The following is a 20,115-nucleotide window of genomic DNA, read 5'->3' as shown; positions in this document are numbered from 1 at the left end:
TGGGCAGCATGTGGATTCAGGAATTAAGTCTTGAGTTGATGCAGGGTGGCCGCTAATCTTGTAGGAGGGGAGGGCTGTAGCCATAATTTACAAGGTTCATGTAGCATACAAAAGCCGGGGGATGAAGTTATCGTTCTCGCTCCATCTTTGGCGAAGAAGGCTAAGTCAAACAGACTGTTTTAAAGGCCAATGAAATGTCTGCCTCATTTGATTATGGCTAGGGATATAGTAATTATTAATTTGACTTATTATTTATGTGTGCCTGTCGGTTTTTATATACCTCATCTTCTCTCCCACATACTCACTTGTTCTCTCTTTCCAGCCAAGCTGAGGGAATCATGTTTCGACCCAGGTGTGGTTCTGAATGGGACCAGGCTGGGATCTGACTATAAGCTTGGATCTACTGTCACCTTCTATTGTGAGGCCGGATATGTTTTGCAGGTAAGAAATAAAAAAAGGTGGCTTGTTGGATAAATTAATTGGTGTGAGTTGCGGTTGGTTGATATGTTGGTTGTTTTTTTCATTGGATGGATGCTCATTGGTTGGTTGGTCGGTCTTTCGGTCGGTTGGTTGACTTATTTTTCTGGAAGTATAATTGTATTTATTTTTTTCTTCAGGGCTATTCTACCCTCACCTGCAGTATGGGAGATGATGGCAGACCTGGGTGGAACCGAGCATTGCCGAGTTGTCAAGGTAACACACAATTATACAGAATGGATTAAAGCATCCCTACACACACAACCTCATTTTATGTTGGATCAAAAGTGTGTGCCTCTTTTCCTGTCCTCATGTGTTTGCACATGTTTATGTTCTTTCTCCAGCTCCCTGCGGAAGTCGTTCTACAGGAACAGACGGGACTGTTTTATCCCCAAACTTTCCCAGAAACTATACCTCTGGACAGAACTGCGTGTACTCCATTTCTGTACCTAGAGAGTTTGGTAAGTTCCTCCTAAATAGAAATATTGTGGTTTTACATTTATGTTTATGTTAATCTCTACAAAATGGTATAACGCTCTAATATGACAGTGAAGGTGAAGGGATAACAGTAGAGAACCCGACATGTGAATGAAAAACAAGAAATGACACATGATCAAAGGATACTTGCTAGCCATTTATTTGATTCCAGGTCAGGGTTTCATCATTGAAGTGACATTTAAATGTGAGGCTGTTTTTTATCTCGCCACGTTTGATTGGAGTTCCATAAGCCACAAATGAGTCATCACAAAGATATGAATATTGTAGAGGGTTGTTCACATTAAATAAGGTTATTACGGTCTATGAGAGCTTTAGAGGAAATGAGCGTCTCATCTGGTGCTGTCGGGAAATAATACCTAAAAAATCACTGATTATAGTCATTCTGTCGGGATATTTAATCATTAATTTAAAAATGTTATGTTCATAATAAATGTCTTTCAAAAAATGTAGAATTGAGGGCTACATTAACAATTTATTCAAATAATGTGCTCAGTTGTTACAGAGAGCGATTGGTTAACATTTGATAGTACTTGTGAAACAGTGTATATAGAAATAGTGAGGCTTTGTTTTCTTCAGCAGATATTGAGAGCTAACAAAAGAGTTAGCAAAAGAGCTAGTGAGTGCACATACAGTTGGGGTTGTGGTCAAGTATGTGTTTCATTTAATGTTCGCAAATTTACATTTGTGTCTCCAATATCAGTATAATGTATTGACATCTACATTACTGGCTGACTGATTATTAGAACGACTGAGTCATTGGGTCTGACTTGAGCTTTTACAAACAATCAGTAGTCATTGCATATGATGTCCAATTATGCCCTGTGGTGTTATGAATAAATAGCAGCTTTCCCTGAGGCTGTTGATGGTCGCTGTCTCATTATATTAGCGAAGCAGCGTTTGGAGTGTCAGCTCCATGAAGACATTTTGAAGGAGAGGAGCTAACATTTGTTTGGCCTACATATTGTTTAAGACACGACATTCTCCACATGAACATCCTACACAGAGCAGCTGTCATTGTTCAAAAAAATATGTTGAATAATACAGACTCAAGGTAGCAGGATTGTCAGTTTGATGATGATATGAGAGAAGTTGTATTTAAACCACCTGGTTGGCCTTTAAATGGTTAATGATGGTTCACCACTCATCCAAATGGCTTCTAAGGATTCAACACCAGGTGGGGCCGACTCTTGGCATTCGTTCCCGTGGAGATGCCGTACCTCCTGTCGTATGAGGACGTGCCTCAGGACACCCACTCATCAGGAGGCATGGCAGCTCCACAGGGATGGATGCCCAGCTTTTCTCCACCCGATGTTAAAAGCTGAAGCAGCATCCTTTTGAAAGTAAACATTGCAATCATTTGATAACAAGTCCAATGGAATGTTTTGAACTGTATGAGACATTACTGATGACACAACAGATCTATCAGGTTTATGTAGTTCAGAAGGATTTCTCTACCATGAAGCCATGTGGGCATTGTGGGGAAACACTGCTGTGATCCCTTATCACTGGGTGTCTTTCTCTTATTGAATGTATTCATGTAATTTCTCATGTTATCTAAGTAGGAGTAAAATCCACGATGATATTTTAGCTGCATTTCCTGTGTGTTATAATGCTTTAAGTGCCCTTGTGTGAACGTTGATTCATGTGTGTCCTCCTGCCTGAAATCTGTGCCGTTTTGAAACGGTTTTGGCTGTGAACTCCTCCACCTGCTCTGCGGTCTGTCGATAATACAGCAGGGCATGATGGAAACCTTAATCACTCTAGTTTCCTTAAAATCCATACGCGGTGGGAGCTTTTAAGTATTTCTGCTGACAAGCAGAATCGTGTCATTTTTTATGACCACTCCATGCCCTTATATACATCCTCATGTACAAGCATGGCATGGCTATTATATACAAGTATAAGAAGAGAGATTTATATGCATTAAAGAGCTCTTTCTTGACAATTGTGTCGTCTCAACAGCATTTGAATATTCACTGTTTTGTTTCTGAGCTGCGTTGTTTTTTATAATTATTTATCTTCGTCAAATAGTTTGTTTTAGGTTTATTTTGTTGGTTAATTTGTGTGTTATCAGCAGGATAACGGAAAAAGTATTGGCCCAATTGTCATAAAACTTGGTGGAAGGTTGTAACACGAGCAAAAGAAGAATCCATTATATTTGGAGTGGATCTGTTTCAAGAGGACATGCATTATTTTTCACTTACTTAAACGGCCTTGGCGGAGGTCTGCGCTCTCTGAGTGCCCTTCATGTTTTAACATGAAACAGAGTTTTACATGAAAGCAGACAGGGTATCTTTGTGAGTCAGATCAATGTTTTAACAAAATGCGGATCATGCTTAAAAAGAACTCCACAGAGGGAAAACGCCTTGTACAAAGTGACTAATGACCTTCTTATAGCGCAATATCCTTGGCAATGTTCAGATGTAATCCTTTACACCTCCGCCGTTGGGGCCAAATATAGAGGGAGGGAGAGATGGAGAGGCGATATAGTATATCTGTGTGTGTGTGTGTGTGTGTGTGTGTGTGTGTGTGTGTGTGTGTGTGTCAGGTGCGTGCGTGATGTGTGTGTTTACAGTATGTTGCTTAGGGAGCCTGTTTCATTGAGGCTGAAATAAATGTTAGTTATCCTTAAGGAGGATTTTCCATGTGCAGCAGACAAACACATGTTATGTATACAAGTACACCTACAGATTTGCAGCTTAAGGCTACTTTTAATTATTTTAAAGAATCAGTGATCAACCAAGACAGAGAGTATCAGTTTGAGCAAATACTGTACCTAGGGCCTCTAGGGGGCCACATGATGCTTCCTGCTACTGCAGCTGCACTCTAACATCCTTGCTTTAGTCATGGTTCATGGCCACTGCAGCAATCTTCTTTCCTTCCATCATGCTGCAACAGAGTAAAACATGGGTGTTAGGACAGGAGTTTGACAGGTTACCACTTGCTTCATATCCTATTCTTTCACATTGCCTGCTTGAGATAATGTAGAGAAGACAGACATAAAAAGATCTTGCCATACTGACATATAGTTTTTGCCAACACTAGCATTTCACACTAGCTGACAACATTGATACACTCAAACCGAGGGGGCTGAGGAGGATTGGTGCATGATGATGATAAGGTGATGTTTAGACTATTAAGTGTCCTGATATGCAATTTTGTGTCAATAGTTGACTTCAAATAGAGGTTGACACTGCAGCTTAATACAATTTAAATTAGGTATTACAGGTTAATTTTATCATCAGAAGGTCAGGCACAGACAGCGGCTTGGAATAATAATTTACCACCATGCAAGTGTGGTTAATTCATCACCCTATCCGTCTTTTTCCCTTTTTGTCTCCAGTCCTCTTTGGACAGTTTGTGATGTTCCAGACTTCTCTCAACGATGTGGTGGAAATTTACGATGGACCAACTCAACAAAACACGCTATTGTCTTCTCTCTCTGGGTCCCACTCTGGTAAGGATAAATGGATAGATGGACAGAATGAATCATAACCATATCTTTCTTTCTGATTTTGTCTCTATTGTATAACTCTGTCTCCCTCTCCCTAGGTGAGTCTCTCCCTCTGAGCTCGGGAAACCAGGTCACGGTAAAGTTTAGCACGGTCGGACCAGAAACTGCTAAGGGATTTCACTTTGTCTACCAAGGTCAGCCAATAACAAGTAGCTTAATTTGTTATTCAAAGTATCATTATTATTACTTGCCTTAGGCCTAATAGGGTTTCCACGTGTCCTTTAAAAGTCCTGAATTCAATTGTTTGAAATGACCAATATAGGCAGCAATAACTGCACATTTGCACTTTTTGATATTAACATCTTATTGCGTCTAATTTATTTCTGCAGCTGTACCAAGGACCAGCTCCACACAGTGCAGTTCGGTCCCTGAGCCGCGGTTTGGGAAACGCCTCGGCAATGACTTTGCAGTTGGCTCGATGGTGCAGTTTGAGTGTAACCCTGGTTACGTCCTGCATGGCTCCACTGCCATACGGTGTGAGAGTGTCCCTGACAACCTGGCACAATGGAATGACACCCTGCCAACATGTATAGGTAAATATGAATCAAAGAAGAAACTAGGCAGGAGACAGACACTTTGCTATTGAGAATGCTGTAACAATATAACATTTATTATAAGCTATAGGCAAGGCAAGGCAAGGCAAGTTTATTTATACAGCACCTTTCAGCACACAGCAATTCAAAGTGCTTTACAATTTAAAATAAAAGACATTTAAGAATAAATACAGCAGAAACACATTATAAAATGGCATTTAAAAACAGGCATTAAAAAGCAAAGATAATAAAATAAACACAACAGGTATAGAATACATGAATAAAAACCATACTGCAGTGTGGATATAAACAGTGACAAAAATATACATTTTTAGTCTGGATTTAAAAGTATGAAGAGTTGCGATTCAGGTCACTATACACTGGACGCTCCACTTTGATAAGATTCACAAGCAATACCTACAGTTAAAATACAGATAACATTACAATGCTAAGCCTTACTATGCCTAAGCTGTCAGGTCTGACCCTTTTTGCTCCTCTGCTCTGCAGGAGAGGAGATGGCACAACAGGCTCTCTCTTTTCCTGTTATTTGCAGACAACATCTTGTTTTAACCTCTGCTTTTCGCTCCTTCCGGCACTCTCAGTTCCCTGTGGGGGTGCGTTGACCGCCCGTCGTGGGACCATCCTATCGCCTGGATATCCAGAGCCCTATGACAACAACCAGAACTGTGTGTGGAAGGTGTCTGTTCCAGAAGGAGCTGGAATACAGGTATCACCTATCACACATTGCTTCCTGGCTGACCTATGTATCATTGGCTTAAAAGCTGAGCAGGCAGGATGTCAAGGAAGATAAGATATTATTAGAAGGATGAATGGATGCATGGTTTGTGTGAGAGAGGGGCCATCCAGAGATAACCAGATAGGATCTAATCGTGAGAGATAATGCCTGATTGTGTGTAAGCTAAACTGCTCTCACGGACAAATACAAAGGCAAAGATGCCTCTGACACAAAATGGAGTCTGTTCAAATATTTGACAGACACCTCACAGCAGCACAAGTACAGGTGTGTTCGGTATAATTAGACTTTTTTGGTAAACAACAGTTTCTGTTGATGTTGTTTGACAGTTTTGTTTGAACAATAATCAAAAATGTGAGTTTCTATCTGAATGTGTTTCTCTCCTATTATTACATTGCAGACCATTGTACCAGATGCGATGAAATGAAAATGTAGTTGCTTTTTAAAGACAAAGGTCCACGCTAACAAGAACTTATTTTGTCTTTCTCTTCCTCTCTATCCGTCCCTCCAGATACAAATTGTGAGTTTTGCCACAGAGCATAACTGGGACTCTTTGGATTTTTATGATGGTGCCGACAACCACGCACCAAGACTGGGCAGCTACTCTGGTAAACAGTTTTTAGTGTTTTACAAATGTCATGGCCAAAACTAGTGTCAGAGATAATGTGTTATACAAAGATTGGCAAGTAGAACATTATTATATTGTATAGTTATGTTATGTTCAATTACAAATTGTATAAATCAATCAATAGTTATTTTGGAGTTAAAGGTAAGACAATTCTGAACTACAATCAAAACTATTTTTAAATCAAGAGTATGATAAAACTAATTTCAGAGATAAAGTGTTATTATTTTAATCAAGAGTACCCTGTAACAGATATGACTATAAAAGTAGTTGTAATGTAACAACTTCTTTAAGAGCATTCATACTCTCCATAACCACATTTAGAGAAGACGTAGAATAACTTAATTGCCTGTTGCCTGTAAACATAGCTTGATGGTTAAATACACAATGACAACATGCAAATAAGAACATTACATGTTGTCTCGCTGATTGAAGCATACAAGATGCTGGCCATGTGGCCCCCTGCTAAGTGTGCAATAAGAGATACACTGGTCTCGCAGCAGGAGGCGGGAACACACCCACTGACACCGGCTTGTTGTCTGTGATTCCTTTAAAAACATATGAGAAATGTTGTGGCATAGCAAATTGATCCTAAATTACTCTAATCCCCATTAGGAATAGATACTCCCTGAGCAACCTATGACATGATGTGTCAAACATAGAAATGTAAACAACAATACAATGATTCACATTTATAAAAGCTCTCAAAATGTATTTCGGAGCGCTGTTAGCTTAATCAATGTAATTGGAAACCAATGGTTATTAAGGCATGTTTCATATTCACAACTAAATACAGGCAATGAAACATCTAGTGGAAAATATTTCTCTACTGATCTTATATTAAAAAACGTAATGTGTCTCTTAAAAATATCGGCGCTTAGTACAATGGGAGTCCCTCTGCTCCAGTGCTCCAGAAACTCATATTTAATGAAAAAATGTGTTCAATCTTGGCAAAGCATTCCTCTAAATTCAGTAACTCGTGTAGTTTAAGCAGCCGTCCAAATTTGGAGTCAGCATCTTCTGGGGGTATTAGTACTGCTTTTAGGAGAGCAAAGTCATGATAATCTGCGGGTTCTGTTAAATAATCTATGGCAGGGCCTGACATCCCCACGGCAAACTGGATAAGAGATGATAGTGTTGGCAAGGAAACGACAGAGTTCTTCCTTATATCTCTTCAATATATAAATTATGATAATACACTTTTTTTTGTGTTTTAAGTGTTATCTAATATTCTCACGAATCCACAAATGATCTGTGTAATGCTTCAATCTGCGCAGCTAATTATTCATCATCATTCATCATTTATTACCGTTTTTTTTTTGTTTCCTGATGATGAACAAGAGTTTTTCTAGAATATGACCAGGTGGCTACGATCTAAAAATGCCCCCTCGCAACAGGCAACCAACTAACATCCATTGGCCTGAATTACTTCTAATTCAGAGTTCTATCTTCTTGACTTTGATATGTTTTGCTGATTCACCTGCCACAGAACAAAAAACATGGCAGTGAAAACTGGGCTCTGAGAAATGTTCCACTAGTGGCTACTTTCGGAATGACTTTTACTACTTTATAGTCTTCAGGCTAGCCAAGAAATTACATTTTCAAGGACTTTTCTTAAGGTTAATATTCCTTTACAATAGAGTGCAGCATCTACTGTCTCATTGTGACAGAACCACACTGTTGCATGGTGCCAGCTTTACTTCAGTAGTGCAGCATCCATTCTTCACTTTGTACATTCCCTTGCCGTGCTATGTAGGTCATGCAACAATTTGAAAAGTAGTTTCGAATAAAACAGATGTCTCATATAAAAGTAATTCCCTTTTCTCTCCTTCGAGAACACTACACACACAACAAAATATGAAAATGTAGATTTGGGAGGCCTTTGTTGTTTCCTTTGCTGTCAGATAACTAAGATAATTTGCTTTCAAGGCTCGGTTGAAAAATGTAAAAATGTGATCATGTTCTTCGTTCCAGGCACGACTATTCCCCCTCTCCTGAATAGCACATCTAACAACCTCCATCTAAGCTTCAGCTCGGATATAAGTGTCTCAGCTGCTGGTTTTCACTTGGAATATACAGGTAGCATACTTGTTTTGTATACAGATGTATCTGCATCATATGCTGTATTAACATACAAATGGGTGAATGTTTTACAACCGTGTTTATTACACATTTCTTATCAGCTATTGGTCTGGAGTCATGTTCCGAGCCACAGACGCCAAACTATGGAATAAGGCAAGGAGACCGATTTATGGTGGGAGACGTCGTACAGTTTTTATGTGAACAAGGATACTCTCTTCAGGTAAAAAAATCAACTTATATGCGTGTATTCTGTTTGTTTTATGCACAGATTCCCGCTAGCTACTGAGGAACTGAAGGATAGTCATTATAGATACATAGAACACACACATGCACTACAGATTACTGTTGTGTAATGCATAACACACTGCCATGTTTGTGAAATTCATTAAAGGCTGCTCAGATTTGTTCTGATGTGCCGCTATTCACTCTTTTTATCTCACGGCTGCACAAACCAAGCACTATTTAAATCGGAAATCGGAAGAAAACCCCACTCTCGGATGGTTTACTCTACTTCCTACTAAACATACCACTCTAGTGTGGTCTGCACAACTCTTTAATAATGTATGCTTCTGGTGTGGTCTGCCCAATTTCTTTGGAGGACTGTATACGACTCAAATGGAGCTTTACCTTTATCCCGCTTAAGATACAGCACTACTGTACTCATACTCATTATTGCTCTGTAGATAAACAGCACTTAATTTCTGTTTACCATTCATTGATTGTGTTTGCTTTCACATTTCTAGGGCAATGCTCATATCACCTGCATGCCTGGACCTGTGAGAAGATGGAACTACCCTGTGCCACTATGTCTCGGTAGGTGTTTACACAATACATATATGCACACACACACACACATACATGCAGCCTGGATATTCTGAGATACGTGCAGAACTTCCGTGCTGCAGTAATGATGCAAGCTGTCTCCGTTGCCTACCCTGACTCTTTGTAAAATAGGACGTTTGATCAATTTGCTGTTCTGTGATGAGCTGATTATTTAGTATTCTGTGCAGAATACGATTAAGCTTTTAAACTGATGCAAAGCTGAGGCAGAGTCTGCCATAAACATGCAGTGGGCCAAAGCATCAGCATGCACTGAGGCAAACTGGGGAAAACAAGCCCTGGACACATTTCTACTTGCACAATGGTAATTTATTCAAGAAGGGTATTTATTGAAGACTCAGAATATTAATGTGTTATTCAAAATGATGCAAACTTTCAGGTTGAAGAATCTCATGTGTCCAGTCAGCAGCACCATCCTAAAAAAGGGAGAGGCAGTCTGTGTGAGCTGGTCTGAGGTCAGCCTCCAGCCTTTGATGTGTTGCTTTCAACACTGAACCTCTGTTTCCCTTTGTCTCTCTCTCTGTGTGTGTGTGTGTGTGTGTGTGTGTGTGTGTGTGTGTGTGTGTGTGTGTGTGTGTGTGTGTGTGTGTGTGTGTGTGTGTGTGTGTGTGTGTGTGTGTGTGTGTGTGTGTGTGTGTGTGTGTGTGTGTGTGTGTGTGTGTTGTGTGTGCCCCCAGCTCAGTGTGGTGGGTCTAGGCAAGAAGTAAGTGGGGTGATTTTAAGTCCTGGTTTCCCCGGCAACTACCCCAGTGGATTAGACTGCACATGGACAGTCAACTTACCTGTGGGCTTTGGTAAGAAACACTCTCAACTTTGAACTTGAGGAGAAAGTGTGTGTTGTTCTCTCTCAGTTAGTCATATGTATCACCCTTCATGTAACAATATTATTTATTGTTAATTGTATTTAATTACTCACTCAATAAATCATTATCGGTGGCCTTTATTCACGTCGTTGGCTGCTGCTGAAGCATCTACAAATGTTTTTATTGCCGGTTCCTCTGCCAGTCAGGCTTTGCTAATCGCTTAAAATGTCAACATTTCTCTCAGGAATCCATCTCGCGTTTCTAAACTTCTCCACCGAAGCGATCCACGATTACTTGGAGATCCGCAGTGGAACCCTGGAGATGGGCTCGGTGATCGACCGGTTCAGCGGCCCGGTCATCCCCAAGTCTCTGTTCAGCACCACCCACCAGACCAGCTTCTTCTTCCACAGCGACTACTCACAAAACAAACCAGGGTTCCACATCACATATCAAGGTAAATGTTGTCTCTACACGCTCCTGTCGGACATCTTGTGTGCACTCATCGAGAAAACAAGAGCGACTGTCTGATTGCTGCGCTTTGTTGAAAACAGCGATTGTTCCTAGTGGAAACTGTTGACAATAAAATGATTTCCTTTTTGCATACAACAATAACATTTTTCTTGACTTCTAAAGCACTTGCCAAAAAAAGGCAGGGTGTAGAAAACTCATTTTGAATGATTTTTTGGTGATGAGATGAGTTTTCTATTTAATCTATCTGACACTAAAAAGGTTTTTCAGCAGGCTTGTATTTTTATTATGACATATCTCCGAGATAGCCTCAATGTGTTACGGCTAATTCCATTTATGTGCAAATTCCAGTGACTCATGAATAATACCTTTTATCTCGTGACAGGGGCACTGCCAAGGTGTTTTAAAACAGGAAAAATAATCTGAATACTATTATTTCCCCTACTATTATTTCTTCTAACGTGTATCTTTCTCAGTCACTTGTCTTTCTTCAGTCATGCAAACACTTGACTCATCTTACTTTGTCTGTCAACATTCACTGGGACGAAAACAGTTATATGGCAGACTGTCAGAATTAAATTGGGAGAATATTGACAACATCAAAAGAACAAGTCTGAGCTTGTTTGGTGCATGACACCCTTTTCAAAAAGTTAGTAATCTTAATTTGTGTCTAGAGATCTGCAGCTGTTCTTTTCTGTGTCTCTCTAGCATGTCAGTGTTAATTGAGATATCTGCAGCTGGAAGAACAGGCGGAGGAATTATGAGTTAGTCTTTTCTTGAAATGAATATTAGTTGTTCAGTGCTAGAACTGATGTCTTTATTATTCCTTTCCCTGAACAAACTTGACCTTGTTTTTTTTAGTTCTACTAGTTTTCGGCCTAATCTTGGTTATTGTGTCTCCAGCCTACCAGCTTCAGAGTTGTCCAGACCCTCGGCCTTTTCGAAACGGTATCGTGATTGGCACAGATTTCAGCGTAGGGATGACGGTGTCGTTTGAATGTCTGCCCGGATACTCTCTGATCGGCGAGGCGTCGCTCACATGTTTACACGGAATCAGCAGGAACTGGAATCACCCACTGCCACGATGTGAAGGTAACACAGAACTAACTACTGTGTCAGAATGACTGTGTTTCGTTTGTTGACAGCGAGATGTAACATTGTGTTGTTGTGAAGGGAAAACAAATAGTGTTAGTCATTTTCTATCTGTTAGTTTTACTTATTGAATATATCAATTACTCAGACAAACACATATAGTTCATGTTTGCTGGTTTACTATTCTTTCAGTACAGAAGAGTTTTTGAGGGACAATGAATTCCCTAACTTGTAAATTATTTAAAAAAACTCCATCTTACTCCAAGCTGTAACTGTTAAACCTATACATGTTTTTTTTATATTCATAACTGCAAACACTGTTTTCTTAACAATAGTATTTTAAACAGTATTTCCCTCTGTACTTATACTCCAGCATAAACAGTTAATGTTAAAATGTATGCTGAGAGAACATTGTAAAAAAACACATTAAACATATGCAACTTGTAACTCAACACAAAATGTAATTTATCCCTACTAAAAATTGATGAATAGCAAAAAAGCTAAATTGCAAGGGAGTGTAGAATAAATCTTGAGGGCATAGGAGAGGCGTCTGGCACATTGTTTTTATATATTGCCACAGTGAAATAGTAATACATTAAATTATATTATGCTACTGTGATGACAAGTAACTGCACACTAATCCATTTTTACATGTTTTACTTTAAGCCTATACTTACTGTTTAGAGCAATAGCACTTAATCAACTCTTCTTAAATGAAAGCCGTTAATTAACTTTACTCTGCCGTTTAGCTCTCAGCAGTGTTCAAATCACACCACTGCTGGAAAGGATACCTGAGCATCCGAAATTGAAATAAAACCGTAATGAGAATTTATTAAAGCCATTTAGGTGTTATCCAGTGGTCATTATATGACTGATAGAGATGTGTCCTCTCTCAGTCATCCAGATCATCACTGACACCTCTCAAAGTTAAAACTAATTTGCTGGTAATTCTGTTAATATTCTGTCTCGCAGCTCTCTGTGGTGGAAACATCACGTCGTTAAATGGAACCATTTACTCTCCTGGTCACCCTGAGGAGTATCCCAACTTCCAGGACTGTGTGTGGAGCGTCCGAGTTCCTCCTGGACACGGGATCTACATCAACTTCACTGTGCTGAGCACCGAGCCCATATATGACTACATCACTGTCTGGTAGGTGTTATTTACGAATCAGATTCACTCGTTTTCTACGTCCTTACCTCTAAACGGACACTATTCATCCTCATGATCTACAAATATGTTTCGACATATGCCGAGAACTTCTCCTACACACACCACCTCTCTCACACAGGAAGTCGTGCTCTTTAACATCCTTTCAGAGACGGCCACTAATTGGCTAAACTGCTTCAAGGGTTACTATGACTACAGACGTCTCCCCTTGAATATAAAGCTAGTCTGACATAATTTCCTTCTTGTCATGTGTTATCCGTCTCTCTTTACCCGTAAGTCTCTCTCCCTTTACCCTCTGCTTCTCACACTGTCTCCAAGGCTCAATTGGTTTTATAAGTAATATACATTACGTCTTTCTCTACCTACCTGCCCAGCCTTGACTTCTCACTTCACTATTCTTCCTAAGGACAGCAGACATTGGCAACAGCCGACATCTTGTCAATACAAAATGTTTAAACACTGCTTAGATACCATGTTACACGGTTATCTGCCTGTACAAGGTGGCAGCAGCACCATAAATAGGCTGTATAATCTATTTTTCTTTGGTTGCCATGCAGCTGCCCCTTCTCTATAGCTATAGCCTGTTTCCTATAAATAGACAGCAGGGTGCAGTTTAGAAACGTCACTTGGCATACAGACACGGAGATGCAGGGCGAGGAAGGAAAAACAAACAAAAAAACAGAGTGTGAGAAATAATTTGCTGGAAATACATTCCCATTTATTTTTAACCTACACAGAAGGACCAAACGTCTGTCTGGTACTTTTGTATGCCTCTCATATATAAGTACTTTCAACCTTCCAGATTTAAGGGTTGTGTTGTTTTCCCTGTTCCTCAGTTATCCAACTAAACACTTGAAAACCAATGTACCTTTTCCAACAAATCCCTAGATCATCTAACATAAGAGTATACGTATAGACACTGTCTTTTATCTCAAGAGAAGAGCTGACACACCAATAAATAGTCAAAAACAGTGCATTTATTCTTTTACAGAATAAATGATTGAAGGGAGATCAGTTACAATGACATGTACCGCTGTTTCTCCAGTCTCCAGTTAAATCTAGCTCACATTTGGGAAAACTTTACTTAAGGAGGTCCTATTTGAGAAACAACCAACACACGGTTCCCGGCTTAATGCACCAAATGATGTCTCAGGACATGTATCACCATCTGAATGTGCAGGTATGACTGTTTCCTGTGGAAGCACTTTTATGCCATCTTTTCACATTTAAGGTGAAACAACATCACAATCAATCAACCAACAGGCAATAAGATATGCTTTTAAACAAGTATGTAGTTTCATCAAATTGCTTATTACCAGTAATCTAAAAGCCAAAGATCACAAATACAGAATAGTCAAAAAATGTAAAAGCAGCAAATCCTTAATTTGAAAAGTTCAAACCAGAGTTTGCTTGATTATAATTTTAAACGATTCAGTTAGCGGCTGCTTATTGTATAACACAATTATATGAACAAAATGCAAGAACGTGTTTGGTATCTAAACACACTTGACATTGGAAAACTGCCTCTCACAGATTTGTAGTCGCTGCAAATACAATCATGTGCAACAGCTTGTTTCCAGTGAGTTGAGGATTTTTTAGTGTATAGAGGTCTTTAATGTTTGGTAGTTCATAACTGAAAAATAATATAAAGCATGCCTCTCACACATCTCCACTCTGTTGAGCCATGTGCTGTCCACCCACAGCCCATTCTGTGAAGTCCGTGAATCGGTCGCACAGCGTGCTCCTGACCCAGCTGTCACTTGGAAAAGTGGACAAACTGGGGAACTAGCAGAAAGCAAGAACAGCAACGAGCATTGAAACGCACAAAAAAAACCTCACAATCGAAGTCTCACAGCCTTAAAGCTGGCTTCCCGCAGAGAGCGCAGTGTCTGTAGTAAAGGTGTGATTTTCACAGCGGTCTCCTCAGTCCAGAGCCAGCCAACCTGACAGTCAGTTAGTCTGCTAATTGGTGTCAAACTGAGAGGCTTACTACATGATGCCATTGTAAGTATTATCATATATGTCACATACTTCACCTTTGGCTACTTTATACACTAAACCCTACTCTTTACTCTGTATGTTGCCATTGTGTGCTTATAAATGTAAGTAGGTGTTAGCATCAGCAATGTGAATCATAGCGGGGACCATTCCTTACATAACCTAACAGGTATAATTGGCCACATCAAAAAACACTTAACAGCAGGAAATAATTATTCCATTTAACTTCATGATGATACTTTTTCATCACTGCTAATGAGCCAGCTATTGGTTAGTTCCAGTCTGACAGCAGCTGGGTCATTAAAGGTGAAATATGTTCACGACGCTGCACACAGAGCATGACCTGCCAGTTGACAGATGTCTCCCTGTCTGCATTCGCTGGTAATTGTGTAACTTTTCCTGAATGCCAGGCTGATATTAGTGGCAACACTAAAGCCAAGTCTACAACAGGACTCGCATTTGTTATTCTTATGATCTGACGACAGTTCAATCAATATTTATGAACTTGAGCGTCCCAAAGCAAGAGTAAGAGAGCCGGGGCTTTGAACTGTGTTGTTATCCGGAGACAAAGAGGAGCTGCTCCTTTGTAAGTTGAGTGGAATCTGAGTTTGTGAACGTTTTATGTCTAAATGAGCTTTCCGACATTGTAGTTTGGATTGTTTTTGCGAGAGGGAAGATGAGCCCATAACCATGCACAATCACTCTGGGAGCCGGCACTTTGTCAGACAATGTCCGACTCCATTCGCAGTCAATGGAGCAGCTCCAGGTTTTGCCTCATGAATACCGTCAAGTCTCCTCTATCTTTGTTTGTTGCCTCGGATAAACCATTTCCTGATCACAAATAGCATTTTAACTGTCAGAAATGGCCGCCATAACTTATTCAAATGATGTTTTGGGTTGACTTTTTCTCTCATATTGTTCCATAAAGAAAGATCACGTCCGTGTCTTTATGGATCTTTAGTCTCTGATCACCCACTTTGTAACACAAGGTGTGTGTGTGCGTGTGTGTGTGTGTGTGTGTGTGTGTGTGTGTGTGTGTGTGCGTGTGTGTGTGTGTGTGTGTGTGTGTGTGTGTGTGTGTGTGTGTGTGTGTGTGTGTGTGTGTGTGTGTGTGTGTGTGTGTGTGTGTGTGTGTGTGTGTGTGTGTGTGTGTGTGTGTGTGTGTGTGTGTGTGTGTGTGTGTGTGTGTGTGTGTGTGTCTGTCTTTTCCTCTGTTTCTTCCCTTTTGTAGGGATGGTCCAGACCAATCCTCTCCTCAAATTGGCCAGTTTAGCGGGAACACAGCTCTGGAGTCTGTCTACTCGACTTCCAACATCATCCTCATCAAATTCCACTCAGACTTCTCTGGAGCCGGCTTCTTTGTCTTGAGCTACCATGGTGAGACAGTAACACCATTATCCTTCTTTTTTCACAGAGCTAGTAATGGAAGCATTGGATTGAATTTGTTTGGGTACAATACCTTTCTCATTAACTTGCTCTGCTGTTGGCTGTATTGTGCTGAGGTATAGTGGTAAAACTATAATGCTATCATTAGTTCCTGCAGCAGTGATGGCATCGATCTGTTTGTTGTTAGACTCTCTGCAACTCCATCCTCATCAACTCAGACCTGCTTCCTTTGACTCATTCTTACTCATGATTGTTCGGTCTTCCTTTTGAACTTTCTACCCTCTGATTGAATCCGGCGTCTTTGTCGCTGCCTACCAGTACAGTAAGGGTATATTAGTCACAATGGTTCTCATGCCGTTGCTGCTACAGACAGGTCTTCTTTAGTGAACACTTTAACATGTGTTAAACATTTCAAAGCTCTCATATTTGAGTGTACTTAAGCAACCATGCTAAATGTTTATCCAGTTGCTTTACATGATTAAAGAAGGAAGTACACATCACAAATTAGTCATACAACACTTAGTCATGAGACACTCACTTTTGTGTGGTATTTAATCGCTTTTTCAAGGTCTCTCTTGCTTGGTTATAGAACACATAGTTTAGCCTTTCTTTGGTCAAACTAATTCTGCATCAGAATCAGAAACAGGTTTATTACCAGGTAGGTTTACACATACGAGAAATTTGACTTGACGTCTTGGTGCGTACATAAAAATAAAAATAAAACATGAATTAAAACACAGGTAGGGAACTAGAAACATATATAAAAATATAGTACAATATGACAGTATTTACATTGCAATGGAATGAAAAAAGGAATAAAATATGAATAAAAATCGGCAGTAATAAAAAAGACAAGAAAACAGATATAGTGTACAATGTGTGTGCATACAATGATTTAGACCAAAGATCAGTGTAAGGTAAGGTACATATGATATCATTGCTGAATTCAATATCTAAATGACGCTATTGTTGGAAGGAAAAGTATATTTTTCTGTCAAATGTCTGATTGACTAAAAGCTAAGAGACACTGAACAGCTGAATGCTTGTTTATTTATCTGTTCTCTCGATACACAATGGGCGAGCAGATGTTTTGATTATTTTTTATTCTGACTTCCTTGCATGTTCCATATTTGTTGGTACTTTCCAGTAGCTTTGATGTTCTTGGATGGAAAACGGCAAAAAGTTGGTTTGCTGAATAGAGAAAGACAAATGTAACTTCTACTTAAAGGTGGGGTATGTCATTTATTTCAGATTTCTTTTTTGTTATATTCAATGGAATGCTCTTAACATCCCGATAGCAATGAATATATTAAATGCTTTGACAATGAATACATAAAAAAAATGTAATCTGTGGAAGCCGTAGCGCTGTAAAAAGCACGACCAATCATTTTAGCCGGCCCGGCTAAAGTAACTGGATGGCCTACCTGCCTGTCAGCCTTCCATCTGTGCACAAACTTATCTCGTGCCCTCATTGGTCATGTGCGCGTTCGTGTGTGTTGGAGGAGGGGCTCTGTAAGGAAGTGGCAGATTTTTTCCGGTTGTGTATTTTCAAATTCTAGCGCACTCGAGCCGGTTTCTCCAAAATTACCTACCCTACCTTTAACCTCAGTGTGTTCATAAATCTTTTCTTTCAACATTGTTTATATTACCTCCAGTTCCACTTGTCTCTGTTCACGAGAATGTCTGGCAGCTTCATTTGAAAAGGTTAAATAGCTTTAGCTTTCACCCACACAAGAAAAACATGACACAATCTAAAGTGAGAAACACTTTTAGGTTGTATGATTAAAGTAGTTAAAAACAATTAAGCTGTGTTAGTGTTGTCAAGCAGCTAATTTGTCATTCTAAAGGAAAAGTTAAACCTGAAGTTGGTCAACAAAAACAATTAGACTTGGATAACATTTTCTTGGTACAACGCCCTTAGAGATTTGTATCAGTAAGTTTTACAATAGCCTGAGTTTTTTTATGTCATCATGCCTCCACATATTTTTTGAAGATTGTTTTTTTGCTAGTTCTGATCTGCTCTTTATCCATGTCAAAACTGTCTGCATTCCAGTTTTTCATTTCAATATTTTCCTTGTGGTCCTTCAGTGCACTTAGCCTTCCCTTTGTTTTCAACTGCGGTTTAAGATGAAAACCCTCCGCAGTTGTCTTTATTCTCAGTTCACCTGTTTGCTGCAAACATCAATCCTCAGGCACTCTGGCTTCTGTCCATGTTTTCTGTACGAATCTACTGATTTGAGAAAATAAATGTAATGCTGACCACATAGACTCAATCAGTTTAAGTGATAATGTCCTTTGTTTTGAAACAAGCACTAAACCTGCATACATGTAGGAAACCACCGTCATATTAAAATGCAGTATTTTACATCCTCTGTTTGAATTTATGAGATTAAACTATAGTGTCCCTTTTACAATCTTTAGATTTTATAGCAAAGTGAACATGTTATGATGTTTATCCTATGTTTCAACTTTGACTAAAAGATAAGAAAGAAATTACTTAAAAATGAACTGCATAACATTTAAAGAGAATGAATGAACTATATTCTGGCATTTCAAGGTTTTAAAACAAAAAAGAAACTGCTTATATTTCTTCTTGTTGTCAGAAAGTTCCTGAGAGGGTGCATTTCAGGATGAAGATTTAATTTGACAGAATGGCTTCTAATGAGTTTAGCTTTCTTTTTTTCTTTTTAGCCTTCACAACACATCCAATCATATATGTGCATATCTTCCACCGTCCCTCTCATGGAGCTTATTCTCACTTCTTCAAAAGTCTTCTGTTCAATGCTCTATAGTGAAAACAAGTGGTTTTATCTAGAAGAATTTCCCTTTTCAGACAGATGTCAGGTTGTTAATGAATTTCTGTTGGCAGGTTTTAACTGTCAGCTGTCACACTCACACAGGAACTGTACCATTCATTTTCACTCAAGTTTATTTTCAATTTCTGCTTTATTGGAGGATGTACAGCAGAGAGTGACAGGTGATGATGGATAAGAGGGGACGGGGATGACATGTATGGCTGCGGTTGTTAGCATAATTTTCTCAATTCTGTTTTATTAGATGATATAACAAGAAAACAAGAATGACGTACAGCAGGTAAACACAATGAGAGCGAGATTGCTCTTAGTCCAGATCAATTATTTGTTTATATATATCCAGGAGGAATTATCACCTTCTCTGATGGAGTTTCATCAGCAGAAGGTTGTCACAATTAGACACAAAGTTCCAACATTTCATCTTCCGAGTCTGTCAGTGACACAACTGAAATCCAGAATGTCAACGTTTGCTTCGGAGACAGCTGTGAAAGTGCAGTTTTGGTTGGAAATGCCAAATGAACCCCTAAGGAAGCATCAATCCACAGTTTAGGGATGTTTATCTTTTGTCATTGTCCTTCTATTTATTTATCTCTGGGTCCAGGTTCTGAATGCCAGTGCTTCCATGCAGAGATGAGGACCATTACAGTTTTGGATAATGTTGTCATGGTCGTGAGACTGAAAGAGCCAATGTGACATGAATGTTGAAGCAGCCATAAAAAATGGACGTGGAGCTTACAGAGATCAATGACTGCTCACAGTGATCCTCTCCTCTCACACACAGACACATAGACATCGCTACACTCCCCCACACACACTCAGACATGGACATATACTGGCTCACACACACAGACCACAGGGCTTTGATATGCATGAGAGCAGCAGATACTATTGGCAGGTCTCATTTTCATAGTCAATTTCATCCTGACTTATAGCCCTCAGCCCTTTCTCCCTCTCTCACCCTTAGTCCTCCCCTCTCTCTCCCCCTCTCTCCGTCTCTTTCTCTCTGTTAGTGAGTGATATATGGTCATGCAGTAGTATTGATTACAGCCCTCAGCTCAGTGGCT

The 20,115-nt window shown here is 39.6% G+C and overlaps 1 protein-coding gene across 1 annotated transcript in view; it reads left to right on the top strand.

Moving 5' to 3' along the window:
• Window positions 1-20,115, top strand: part of LOC117478245 (CUB and sushi domain-containing protein 3-like) — a 336,058-nt gene that overhangs the window by 273,277 nt on the left and 42,666 nt on the right. Inside the window, exons 31-46 of the mRNA XM_034125216.1 lie at window positions 323-441; window positions 618-693; window positions 822-938; window positions 4,319-4,432; window positions 4,528-4,623; window positions 4,819-5,022; window positions 5,625-5,749; window positions 6,288-6,384; window positions 8,376-8,480; window positions 8,585-8,703; window positions 9,227-9,296; window positions 10,001-10,117; window positions 10,371-10,580; window positions 11,498-11,686; window positions 12,659-12,836; window positions 16,084-16,229. Of these exons, the coding sequence (XP_033981107.1) occupies window positions 323-441; window positions 618-693; window positions 822-938; window positions 4,319-4,432; window positions 4,528-4,623; window positions 4,819-5,022; window positions 5,625-5,749; window positions 6,288-6,384; window positions 8,376-8,480; window positions 8,585-8,703; window positions 9,227-9,296; window positions 10,001-10,117; window positions 10,371-10,580; window positions 11,498-11,686; window positions 12,659-12,836; window positions 16,084-16,229 (2,082 nt within the window). The remainder of the gene's footprint in view (window positions 1-322; window positions 442-617; window positions 694-821; window positions 939-4,318; window positions 4,433-4,527; window positions 4,624-4,818; window positions 5,023-5,624; window positions 5,750-6,287; window positions 6,385-8,375; window positions 8,481-8,584; window positions 8,704-9,226; window positions 9,297-10,000; window positions 10,118-10,370; window positions 10,581-11,497; window positions 11,687-12,658; window positions 12,837-16,083; window positions 16,230-20,115) is intronic.

The sequence above is a fragment of the Trematomus bernacchii genome, unplaced genomic scaffold, assembly GCF_902827165.1.
Source record: "Trematomus bernacchii unplaced genomic scaffold, fTreBer1.1, whole genome shotgun sequence".
NCBI classification, from domain to species: Eukaryota; Metazoa; Chordata; class Actinopteri; order Perciformes; family Nototheniidae; genus Trematomus; species Trematomus bernacchii.
Note: the sequence above shows the minus strand (reverse complement) of the source record. Positions and strands in the feature narration are given on the sequence as shown.